Source organism: Planococcus citri, chromosome 4 (assembly GCF_950023065.1).
Source record: "Planococcus citri chromosome 4, ihPlaCitr1.1, whole genome shotgun sequence".
Lineage (NCBI taxonomy): Eukaryota > Metazoa > Arthropoda > Insecta > Hemiptera > Pseudococcidae > Planococcus > Planococcus citri.
Genome location: NC_088680.1, coordinates 66,153,341 through 66,165,432, shown reverse-complemented (window position 1 = coordinate 66,165,432; position 12,092 = coordinate 66,153,341). Strand labels below are relative to the sequence as shown.

Sequence of the window (12,092 nt, the reverse complement as noted above, 5' to 3'; positions counted from 1 at the left end):
ATTTTGATTTGTAATTAGATGCCCGAACGCGAACGCAATAAATTTCATTAAAACTTTTTAGCGCGCACAAAAATGGCAACATTGTTTGACGACTGTTTTTTTTTGCTTTTCATACCAAACTTTACACACAGCTTTTTGCTTGAATTTCGTTTCGGCTGCGTTTCGGATTAAAAGATTATTCGTTTTTGATAGTTCGATTATCGTTAGATTATCGATACTCGATAGAAAAATAAAAAAGTAAACACATCGTCAATCGTCAATCATCAATCATGAATCAATTCCAATAAATAATTCTCCATTCTTCATTAGTTTTAGTAATTGTTGCGTATGCCCTATAATTTGATTATTTTGTATTATTTGTTTTGATGATTCTGACTAAAATTTACCAAAAGCATATTTAAAATGCTTAGTAAAGCATTACCCTTAGCGTGGAAGCACTCTGTAAAAGCGTTGGACTGCACGAGAACAACTGCACAACTAATTAGTCGAAATGTACATCGCATGAATCAATTTCAGAAGTAAGTTGTCGAATAGTTATCTAATTTAACAATTTGTTTCATTTTTATATATTTTCACTATAATTTTCACGATAATGATTTTAGCAATACGTTCCACACCGATGTTCCTCACTTATCAGATGCCAAAATCGAGAAACAAATTGAGAGGTTGGACTTGGATGCTCGTCGAAATGGGCGAATTTCGTTACGAGAAGTGGAAAATCTTCTCGGTGAAATCAAGTTGAATCGTAAGTGGTCAATTTTGAATACTCGTATTACTCTTCCGCCATCGTCTAATTGTATCGGTATTTTTGCAGGATCTGCATCATTAGCTCAATCTGCTATGGTAATTCGTTGCTGCGGTAGTTTAATATCTGAAGAATCTCCTGAGAAGAGAACTGAGCTGGTGCAAGAAGTATGGAACACTTTGGAGAAGTTAGGTTGGTATTTTTGTGAAATGATGAAACACATTAGATGGGTGTTTCTCTAATGGATAATTTTTGTTCAGGAATTGACCTGGATATCAGCCATTATAATGCTTTGTTGAGAGTTTACCTTGAAAATGAATATCAGTGGGTTCCTTCCGAAATATTAGCTGAACTGGAGCAAAAAGGTCTCGAACCTAATAAAGTTACATATACACGTTTAATCAGTAGATATTGTCAACTTGCTGATATCGAAGGAGCTACTCGTATCTTGCAGTTTATGCGAGAAAAAGATATGAGTATTAACGAAGTCGTATTCAACGCTTTGATATTAGGCCATTCAAGAGCCAAGTAAGGCAATACTCAATTCTTCTACCGCTTTCGTTGAATTTTTGTTATATTTATTACAATTAATCGGTAAAATTATAGTGATATGGGAAGCGCCGAAGAAATACTAAACATTATGAGACAAGCCGGCCAAAAACCATCGCCTGAAACTTACACATTATTAGCCTGCTGTTATGTTGCTCAAGGAAATATGAATAAGGTTAAATCCATTTTAGAAGACTGCGAAAAAAGAGATATTCCTTTGTCTGTGAAAGATTACATGGACATAGTTTATCAAATGTCTTTGAAAGATCTCGATATCGATGAGGTAACTTGGGCTGAAAATCACTTGAAATATATTGCTTTATTTTTTTTTCCTTTAAAAATTTCAATTATTTCACGTAGATGTTATCAAAAATTCCATGCAACACGCCTTATAATCAAGAATCCATCAACTGTATTTACAAATTGGTTGACGCCGGTAAAATAGAACACGCTTATAAAATTATCAAAAGTATGGTTAGATCAACTCGTTTAGTTGGTTCTCTATCTCCAACTGGTGGTTGTTTTGTTGATGCTTTGGTGCGCAATGAAAGAGTACGTTGAAAATTTTTCATCTTGAGCAATATCGTGTGTTAATTCGTATTATTATGTATTATTATTATTATTCTTATTTTTCTTGCAGCCTAGTGAAGAAATAATCGAATACTGCGATAAATTGGTCAAAGAAAATTTGAACGCGCTAGCTTTTAGTACAGCTATGGAAAGGAGTTTGAAATATAAAAAAGAATCTTTGGTCTACGAACTGTTTAAAGCGGCTAAAAAACGAAATATGACTTTGAGGCCACATTACTTTTGGCCTCTTATCGTAGCTCGAGGTAAAGCAAATAATTTAAATGGTGCGAGTATTGTACTTAATTTATGCTAGGTGAAAATTCAATCTTTCTAATTTTTTCTTCCTTTGTAGGTGTTTTGGTAACAAGTAATGTGAACACGGTTCAATTACCACCTCGTGAACAAGTTAAAGGCAGAGTCGCAAAAGGACTATTCAGTTTTGAGTCAAATTTTTGCCAAACGAAGAATGTTTTGCAAAATCCCATCCGATGTTTTTCCAGCCATGATAATACGGAAAGTACGGTGAGTTGTTTCATTACATTAATTTTCTTCGTGAATTTTCACCGAAGCATGTGATAATAATGATTGTGTTTGTTTAGGTTCCTCTTAGTCTCTACCGAGATTTGTTTAAAGAGTTCCAAAAAGTTAGTAAAGAAAAAGAAGAATTATTAATCGATAAATGCCAACTGCAGAGTGATAACGTAATTATAATATATTCTGGTATTTAAATGATATGTTACAACATCTGGCAATAACCTGTTTTTTTTTTCAGCGAATTCTTTCCATAAAGCTGGAAAGATGGGAGGAAGAAATCGATACTCTGATAGCGTACGAAGTTATGGAAGACATGCTGCTTCGAAAAGGCATTGGTAATCTAAAGGAATACATCGATAAACATCCTGACGCCATGAGTACGGTCGATTTCAACATGTTAAAAGCGTTCAAAGACTACCGCGATAAGATAGTCGCTCACCCTTCTCCGTTGAAAATTACTGCGGAGGATTAGTCCCGAGCCTACCGTCGTTACATTCTTCACATTGTAAGCATAGATCATATAAAAATCATTAGGCCTACCTAAAACTCCAGCCGTTTTTTTCGATGGTATTTGTCGGCGAATTCATTGTATTTTTTTTTCATTTTCAAATTTGTGGCTGGTGTAGATCATCATAAGTGTTCTTCAGGTTTTAAGGTTTACCAAAATTTCAGGAATACCTGTACATAATACAGTTTTTAGAAATCGATATTTGGATCATTTCTTAAAGCTTAAAACCTTAACACCAGAGGTACGCTTATGATGTGAAAACACCTCGAGGCCAATCTTTACAGTAATTTAATCAGCGTGACATCTTGTGTATGTTTTTATAATGTTTTATATTTTGAGTAATTAGTGAACAGGAAGAGTGGTTTTTTTTAAATGTGCTACTTTCTCATTTATTTTAATCAGGGATGTAAAGCGGTATGGGTACCGCTATTTGTGGTATAATTTTTATCAGTACCAAAATACCGACTAGACACATCAAATTTCTACTTACATAATTACTTTGTTGTGTATTTCAGTGGTGAAAGAGTACCTCTTTTTTTTTTTTGGCGTTCTTGTTTTCTGATGTTGTTCTTGATGTTTCAGGAGCATTCTTGATATTGTTATTTTTTATCAAATTATGTCTTGTTCTTTTAATTTTTTGATTCGAAGTTTTGTTCTTGTTCTTTACCACCAAGAACGTGGTAGCATTTGTTGAAAGACATAAATGTTTGCCCTCTGGGATTATGTAACATTTCGTGAATTTTTAAAATTATTTTACTATGGTTCTTGTTTGTGAACATAACTATTTCTATATGTTTTGTAATTTTGTATTACTTTCATTTTTGTAGTCTTACGTTAGATTGTTTTAAATTTAAACCACACACAATCAAAGTTACTGGTTCTGTGATTTTGTCTTTAGTTTTAGTTGGAATACAGATTTTCTTTATGTACTAAGATTGTGCAATTATTTCATTTTGATAATATGAATAAATGATGAAAATAAAAGCTGAGAAAATGTCAATAATTTTGTTTATTTTTCAGTGAATTGATGGTGAAAACCATCTAGCATCAATGAAAATGCAAATTTTGATTTTTGCCCCTTCAAAGTTCGAAACAAAATTCGATTTTTTTGTCATTGCATTGGACATTGATCTCTTTCATCCTTTACTAAATAAAGAAGTACTTATCATTGAAATTTTTTCAACTATCTCTTGAGTCTTTACATTTGAGGCTTAAGAATCACATCACCCACAGGCCACAACAGTTCAAAATAAAAATGAAAGTAATTGAAGCAATCATGACGTCAATGAAATTGAAATTTGAAAATAAGTGGTGTTTTTACTTTTTACCAACACTACGTTTTTTCGATAATTCGATTATCGATACACTTTGCAGTTTGCACCACCACCACGTGCCACATGCATCCTCTTATCAGCAACATCAACAGCATAAAAAGTACCAATATTTTGTAAAAATTCTCCTTCAAAAGCTTCAATTTTTCAATAAAAATTTAATTAAAATTACGATTTAATGCTTCGGAATCTCTTTAACTAGGGCCAGACCAACTAGCACGTTTCATTTTTTGGACATTTTCCAGTAAAATTCATATTTTCGCAACATCTAAATACGTAGAATCGAAGCATTGATAACACGTTTTTTCGCTCTGAAATAGGAATTTGTGCAATTTGCTGCGGAAAAGAGATCTAAATCAAACAAAAGTACGTACTATAATTATAAATAGCTCAAGTACAGTACAAAAATTCATATTTTCTTCCTATCGTAACACTGTTTCATTTCATTCATCGTCTTCACAGTGTCCGTCGACGACAAAATAAAAAGCCTCGCTGAAAAACTGGACGAAGACATAGATAACTTCATGGAAAATCTACCCAAACGTCCGTACAAAGACGGCTGGCCCGAAGATAAATGGCAAGAAGTAATGAGCAAATCAAATTCACCACCTTAGCCCTAAATTTCGAACTTTCTCACATTTCTTTTGCTTCAGGAAATGGAAAAACACCCTTTTTTCATGACTAAACCACTCGATGAAAATGGAGAATTACCACCGCTAATCGAAGGCTTACAGCAATTGAAATACGACGAAAGTGAAAATACACCCGATGGTAATTCGCAATCTAGTCACGTTTGAAAACTAATGCTCAAAATATGACTTCAATTTGTTATTATTTCCACGCAGAATTAGCCAATACGTACAAAGAAGATGGGAATTTCAGTTTCAAATTACATAAATACCGAGATGCCATAACAAATTACTCGGCTGGATTGAAATGTAACTGTTCGTCAGAACTCAAAGCTACTCTGTATAATAATCGTGCTGCGGCTAATTACTTTTTGCAAAATTATCGGTAAGGGTGAATTTTTTTTCATCATTCTAAGATGTTTTGTGTTTAATATGTTGACTTTGTTTTGTAATTTTTGTTCTAGATCAGCGTTGGATGATAGTGAAAATGCTGTCAAACTGAATCCAAATTACGTGAAAGCGAAAATAAGAATAGCTCAGTGTCACTATTACTTGAAAAAATATGCAGAATGTATCGAAATGTGTAACCATCTGTTGACGTTAGAAGATAACACAACCATCGCCGAATTGAAGAAAAAAGCTCTGACTGAAAAAGTACATAAATCATTTCAATTATCCTGAAAATGTGTTACTTATTTGATATGTGAATATTTCATTGTGTTTAGAAAATTCAAGAACGTGATTTAAGAAAACAAAGTAAGGATTCACAGAAGGCATTATCGGATGAGAAAAAATTACTCGATGCTGTTATGCAAAGGAATATAAAATGTTCATATTCTTCTAGCAACCCAGAGTCTGTCGAAGCTAAAAGTAACACGTTTTTTTTATTCTATTTTATTTCCTTCCATTTTGATGTGTTTTGTTACATTATGAGTTTTTTTCTGATACAGAAATTACCAAAATTGACGAATTGGCGCCGAGTTACAGTGAATTACCATTAAAACGAGTTTATTTAGATGGAGACGAACTTGTCTGGCCAGTAGCTTTTTTGTACCCCGTGTACAATATTTTCGATTGCATTCAACAATTTGGAGAAAATGAGACGTAAGTGTAGAATTTTTACATGTTTAAAATTCATAAATGTGAAATATTAAATAGGCTCATTTAAATTACAGATTCGAAGCACATGTAAATGAAATGTTATCTGAAACCCCAGAATGGGATATAAGCAAGAAATATAAACCGGACATGATTAGTATCTATTTCCAAGACGAAACAAACAAGAAATTCAAAATCCGTATAAATGAAACTTTGAAAAATGTTTTACAACACAAAAGGTAAAAATAATTACGAAGGAAAGTACAAAATTTACAATGATTCTAGTAACCTTACATCTTGTGTAATTTTATTGTTACAGATTCATGATCACAAACGGGGTACCTCTATTTTATATTTTACCTAAAGATAGCACAGAAGAAAGAGATTTTTTAACCAATTAAAATATTTGTATTCAATACAAAAATGTTCAAGTTAATTTCTCTTTTTTTATTTACGATTTAATAAATTTTGTATTGTTCAATATTTGAAAAACTTGAAAACATTTTGTATTCTTTTGTAACTATGCCCGAAAGGATTTTTTCGAGTACTTTCGGTAATAGGAATACCTAATAATTTTTTAACCTTCGGATTAGTCAAAATTATATTTTGACAGAGACCGTAACAACTCGATGTCAACCAATACAACGAAATAGCAGATGGTACCGTCGAAGACACATAAGCTATATACAAAGTAAAACATCTAACAAAATTCAAAATAATCTTACCAAATCCTTTCTGTTTCTTTCTAGCCAAATAATTAACTTGCAATACGCTTAAATTAACTATAGCCAAACAAATAGGTAAAGTTAAAGTTGGATCAGGTATGGTTAAATTAGAAAGCCACAAGAAACTGCTGAGTTTCATTTGTAAATACATAAACTGAGCGTGAGTATCTTGCGAAGGAAACATATAAACCAAATTACGAAGTGCGCTCGAAAAACCCAACCAAACTGGCGCTTGAATTAACACAATTAAGGAGGTTTTCGCCGGATGACAATTATTTTCGATAATTTTCTGTTGCCTGCGTTCGCTCATCATTCGTTTATATTCTTGGCTCATTTTCTTCGAACTCCAATTATGTTGTTTGCTCAAATCGTTGACTAATTTGGTAACTTCGGCTTTCACGGTCGTATCCATTGCTTTGTGGACTTGTTCTAGTTTCGCAGCGATAGAATGCTGATGTATGGCGAGAGGAAGAACGAAAATAGTTCTCACCGTGATTGCAGCGACTATTATGGTTGACCACCAAGATAAACCGGTGTAGTCGTGGAATTTAACGAGTGAGTCTTGAACATGATACACGAGTTTACTTTCGGCTATTAAACGTATAATCGAATCGCTTTCTAAATTCACTGGTGATGCGGTCGAAGAACATCTCGCGCTGATTTTATAATGGTGACTGAGGTGGTCTTTATTAAATGCAGGACGCTTTAGTATCGTCGTTTGTACGTATAGATTGGAATATTTGTGAAAAAATCGTCTATCGGTGAGCCGGTATGATTGAAATGGTTTGGTGTAAGATTGGATCGGAGGTTTCAAACACACAGCTGATAATCTTGAAAGATTCATTATGAATGTAGAATAACGATAAAACAGTTTCTCAATAGTTAAATGTGCGGGTTCGTTGCATTTTTTCTCAAAATTTTCAAAAAACTGAAAAAAAATGAAAAATTTGAATTATTTTTCAAAGTGATAAGCTGATAAAAAAAAAGTACTTGGAAATTTTCAAGTCGGCCCAGTTTTTTGTCGTAGTTCTCGTCAAATTCCTAGAGAGCGCTGCAAAATTCATACATACAGCGCACTCTAGCGACCAATAAAACAACTAAAACATTTTCAAGATTTTAATTTTTTTATTCAACCAGGCCTAAAAATACAACTTCGGTAGCTTTTCCAAGCGACCATTTGCAATTTCTTCTGTCTGTTTACTTCCAGTGATTGGTAGAATTAATTTTGTTTGATTGGTTCAAGTTTTTTAAAAATTTGGTTCAGAATTTCAGAGTTGGCGCGAATTAATTCGATTATTAATTTCAGGACATTATTTTATAATGTTCCTGAGGACTCGCTGATTTTTAATCGTCCATAAATACCCTATAAATTCTATGTATTAAGCCATTCCAAGTGCCCAATTATGTCAGTATACTTCATAAATTCGTGAGTATTATTTTGCGTTCTTATCTGTCAAAAACATGTATATTTCTTGCATCGACAGATTTTACAAGCTCGCAGATGACGAACAAATTCAGTAATTCTTCGTTTCGTGTATTTCATTGTATTATGAAAACAATTAGGGTAATTAGACCGTGTCTGTGTTTCCCTACACCACGTCATTCCGCTTCCAAAGTTTATTCTGTACCTACCTAATCATGTATTATTTTATCATCTCGATGCCTTATTTTATATACGATTAAACTAATCTTGAAATCATTTTTAGCTCGAATTAGTGATACATAATTGCATCGGTACAAAGTACGAGTCTTCGGTATTTCGATGAATTTTACTTACGTGTTTATATTTTCAGGGCTAGTGAAGAAGAGATTGATTCGCCGACTCATATTGGAGAATCAAATGGTCATTCTTCTGAATCGGAAAGTGGTCCTAGCAATGATCCTCAATACGGAGAATTAACGTTACAAACTTTCTGGCCTAAGGTTACTGAAGAGATACGTAAAATAAATGTGGTAAGTAAATCGAGGAAATTTCAAATCGATTATACAATTTGAAATTAATTACGTGTAATTTCTCGTCATACAGCTCGATATCCGGAATCAAGCCCTACCTTTGGCTAGAATTAAGAAGATAATGAAATTAGACGAAGATGTTAAAATGATCAGTGCAGAAGCACCGATGTTATTTGCCAAAGCTGCTGAATTATTTATCATGGAGTTAACATTACGAGCATGGGTTCATACCGAAGATAATAAAAGAAGAACACTTCAGCGCAGTGATATAGCGATGGCAATAACCAAATACGATCAGTTTGATTTTCTAATAGATATTGTTCCTCGAGAAGAAGCCAAAATAGGTATCAGTAGGACCGCTCAGGATACCAGTCGAACGGCCATAAATTCTGATCAGGTTGAGTAGCTCAATGCCTACTTCTTAGGCTAAATATTTCATATGGATTATGAACTAATTTCGTTTGTTTACGTTTTCAGGTTCATTATTACTTTCAATTAGCCCAACAGCAATCAAACGATACCACCCCGAGTCCGACTCCAGCAGCTTCGATCGCAAGCCCTACCACAGTTCAAGTAATTCAACCAGGAACTGGTCAAATACAAACTGTTACGATATGTGCACCAGGCATACAACATGCGTAAAAAAAATTGTTTATTTTCCAAAGTCGAGTTTAACCGTTCGCGTACCTATCCATAAAAAAAAAGAAAATTATTATGAATGCGTCTGTATATTAAAATTAAGATGTAATATTAAGAATTATAATTATTGATAACATGCGGTAATTCATTAATGAGTTAAATCACAATTTTATAAATCAGAAAATCAAAACGAAAAAAATACACGAGAATAATATAAATAACCTTAACGAAAATAGAGATACAAGTTTTATGGCAATATGATAATTTTGTCTTTCAGTAATAACATCTCACTAATCGATCCGAATTTATCGCAGCCTTTTTTAAACAACACCAGTACTGCTGGGTTTATCATCACTCGAACTATTCTTTACATTCGCATCGCCAGATCCATTAGCTTGGTGATCTGATGCAGAGCGTTCTTCAGCACTGGAAGCGATACTCAATGAATCACCACCACCGGCCAAATTCATTAAATTGGTTTCTTGCCGAACTACGTCGGATTCTTTCGAAACGATATCAGTTTTCGGCGCTTCGTCGCATCGAATTTCTTCGAAGTTTTCGGCATTTATAGGTTTCTTCCATTTAGAATGATTAATCGTGTCGTGCTTCGTAGGCACGTCGATTTTCTTGCTTTTCTCAAAAGCGACTTTGATTTTTTCCTCGAACTCTCGGATGTGATTATCGTCTTCGCTAACTATGGAATTATTCTGATCCTCGTCTAGGACAGAATCGCTCGTAGAAACCGAGTCTAAATTGTAACACATTCCTTGGCTGAAACTGCTGCGACCGCTTTCGCTACCGGAATTTTCTACATCGTAATGACGGAAGATATTCGACGTTTCTCGAGTTTCCAACGAGTTATCTTCGTCTTCGTCTTGGTCTTCTAAGTGGCACAGGAACATATCGTTTTCCATAGCGCAGAACAAATAACTATCAAATCAAATTCCAATAGTTAGTGATCGAGCAAATGAAAACTGACAGAGAAATAAAGCTGAACTTACTCGACGTGATTCCAAACATCTTTATCAGGGATAGAGAAATGGCTACTTTTTTCCATATGAGTAATGAGACTGGTTTCACTGTCGAATTGTTCGTCACAATTGATACATTGATGGTTGATAACTCTTCTTCTGATATAATTGACTAGTTTCACCTGCGTAGAGTGTAAAAAATTACAATAAATGTTGCTAGTTTATCTTACATATGCGACGAAAAATTTCAAAATGATAGTCACCTGCTGATAGAAGCTAAATTGCGACACTTTAGACTTGAATTCGAAATTATGCGATACGGTCATATGCAGCAGTGTACCATCCCAACTTCGACAAATATGTTTACAAAATAGACACATGATCGATTCAGGCTCATTACCCCAACTAGACCATTCCTTGTCATCATCGTCAGCGCCACTTTCTTGATCAGATTCCACTTTATTTTTCTCTTTAAGAAAATCCTAATTTAAGAAAAAAAAATATTAGATAGCGTTCGGTAATAAGATCCAAACAATGTGAAAATAACCACTCACCATCCACGTTTTTCCAAATTCAACGTAATTAATCATATAAAACTGATCGTAGAAACGATCATTAGGATGAATTTTCAAATGATTTTTCTCCTCCATATGCGTCATCAGGGACCGGCACGAGTCAAATTTCATGTTACAATACAAGCAATAGAGTCTGGAATTATTCATAAATGATTCGATCCATTTAAATAATTATTTAGGAAAACGATCGAGGTGTAAATATTCGATACTTACGATCTAAAAGTACCCTCGATAGCTTCGACGAACTTCTCCATATAAACTAACTTCTCCGGATGTCCGAGCTGAAATCCGTGCCATTTCAAGTGATTAGTGAGTTGAATATTCGTCACACGAATAGTCTGATGGCAATAGAAACAATGTCTGATGTACAGTTTATCGCTCATATCCTTCACCTGTTGCTTTTGAGCTGCTTTCTGCAAAACCAAAACCGTACAAATATCAATACAATATACGAACTTGGAGATGAATAACGAGCATCTGAATTTATCAAACAGCGTACCAAACGTTTAGAATGTAAGGTCTTTCGAAGGTTCTCATCTTCCGGTATGAAATTACCGAGTAAATAATACTTCTGTTCTTTCGGCGTAGAATCTCGTTCAGGTACTTCGATAACTATTTCTTTAGCGAACGTATTCAGAGCTGCTTCCTTATAACGTTTAGCATAATATTCCATATATCTATATATCGACAGAAAAATCAAGATGAAAATCTATCTTTGCGGTATACGAAGTGGAGAATTAGTGAATTACAGAGCTAACTTACTTTTTAAAATCGGCTATTTGATCGATATTCTCGATAATGATCCTGTGAGTGAAACAAATATGCGTTAGGAGATCTTCCACTCCATTATCCAGTGAGAACTTCTTTGAGCAAACGAAGCATGGGCACAAGTTGTTGTATAAATTTCGACAGTATCCGACAACAGGCATTTTAAACGCGAATCTCGCTACTCTGTATGTGAAATAATAAGTTGAACGTAAGTTAATCGAGTTTCAGTTTTTTTTACTTACAGATAAATGAAAAAATACCGAAAATGAATCCAGAAACTTCTAGTGATCTTGAATATTCTGACTTGCGTTTCCTTTCCACTTTGTCGTACAACTGATAATAAATTCTCTTTCTCTTCTCTCTTCTGTCCGTTGTATTTTGAACTTGAACGTTCGAAGTAATGCGCATGCGCAATCTTGCTCAAGTCTAACTAATAGAAATTTTAAATTTTGGTTTTTGATTTTGAAATTTTTTGAATTTTGAAGACCACATTTATG

At 33.9% G+C, this 12,092-nt stretch overlaps 5 protein-coding genes across 6 annotated transcripts; 3 read left to right on the top strand and 2 right to left on the bottom strand.

Moving 5' to 3' along the window:
- Nucleotides 1-251: 251 nt before the first annotated feature.
- Nucleotides 252-3,909, top strand: LOC135842344 (leucine-rich PPR motif-containing protein, mitochondrial-like). 2 transcript variants are annotated; one of them, XM_065359762.1, is made up of 10 exons: nucleotides 252-518; nucleotides 603-745; nucleotides 815-937; nucleotides 1,006-1,273; nucleotides 1,352-1,577; nucleotides 1,655-1,846; nucleotides 1,935-2,148; nucleotides 2,217-2,386; nucleotides 2,464-2,565; nucleotides 2,637-3,909. In XM_065359762.1, exons 1-10 carry the CDS (start codon nucleotides 403-405, stop codon nucleotides 2,868-2,870), a joined length of 1,788 nt encoding a protein of 595 aa, XP_065215834.1. In that variant the 5' UTR covers nucleotides 252-402; the 3' UTR covers nucleotides 2,871-3,909. The 2 variants fall into 2 exon arrangements, with proteins under 2 accessions (XP_065215834.1, XP_065215836.1); XM_065359764.1 differs by having other exon boundaries at nucleotides 253-518; nucleotides 1,935-2,127.
- A 391-nt stretch (nucleotides 3,910-4,300) lies between these two features.
- On the top strand, nucleotides 4,301-6,400 carry LOC135845963 (DNA polymerase interacting tetratricopeptide repeat-containing, protein of 47 kDa-like). The gene is made up of 9 exons (XM_065364864.1): nucleotides 4,301-4,603; nucleotides 4,700-4,821; nucleotides 4,891-5,008; nucleotides 5,083-5,251; nucleotides 5,331-5,520; nucleotides 5,592-5,736; nucleotides 5,817-5,970; nucleotides 6,042-6,203; nucleotides 6,284-6,400. Coding segments are annotated over exons 1-9 (1,143 nt in total). The 5' UTR covers nucleotides 4,301-4,602; the 3' UTR covers nucleotides 6,366-6,400.
- LOC135845964 (cytochrome c oxidase assembly protein COX18, mitochondrial) lies at nucleotides 6,103-7,668 on the bottom strand. Its single transcript, XM_065364865.1, has one exon. It carries the CDS (start codon nucleotides 7,531-7,533, stop codon nucleotides 6,442-6,444), a length of 1,092 nt encoding a protein of 363 aa, XP_065220937.1. The 5' UTR covers nucleotides 7,534-7,668; the 3' UTR covers nucleotides 6,103-6,441.
- Nucleotides 7,669-7,864: 196 nt separating this feature from the next.
- Nucleotides 7,865-9,417, top strand: LOC135845965 (nuclear transcription factor Y subunit gamma-like). Its single transcript, XM_065364867.1, has 4 exons — nucleotides 7,865-8,115; nucleotides 8,483-8,642; nucleotides 8,716-9,039; nucleotides 9,120-9,417. Exons 1-4 carry the CDS (start codon nucleotides 8,093-8,095, stop codon nucleotides 9,282-9,284), a joined length of 672 nt encoding a protein of 223 aa, XP_065220939.1. The 5' UTR covers nucleotides 7,865-8,092; the 3' UTR covers nucleotides 9,285-9,417.
- On the bottom strand, nucleotides 9,352-12,015 carry LOC135845962 (zinc finger protein 277). The gene is made up of 8 exons (XM_065364863.1): nucleotides 11,856-12,015; nucleotides 11,590-11,778; nucleotides 11,327-11,504; nucleotides 11,041-11,240; nucleotides 10,807-10,960; nucleotides 10,516-10,734; nucleotides 10,283-10,434; nucleotides 9,352-10,211 (listed from the first exon to the last, which is right to left on the bottom strand). Exons 2-8 carry the CDS (start codon nucleotides 11,754-11,756, stop codon nucleotides 9,602-9,604), a joined length of 1,680 nt encoding a protein of 559 aa, XP_065220935.1. The 5' UTR covers nucleotides 11,757-11,778; nucleotides 11,856-12,015; the 3' UTR covers nucleotides 9,352-9,601.
- Between the last annotated feature and the right edge of the window lie 77 nt (nucleotides 12,016-12,092).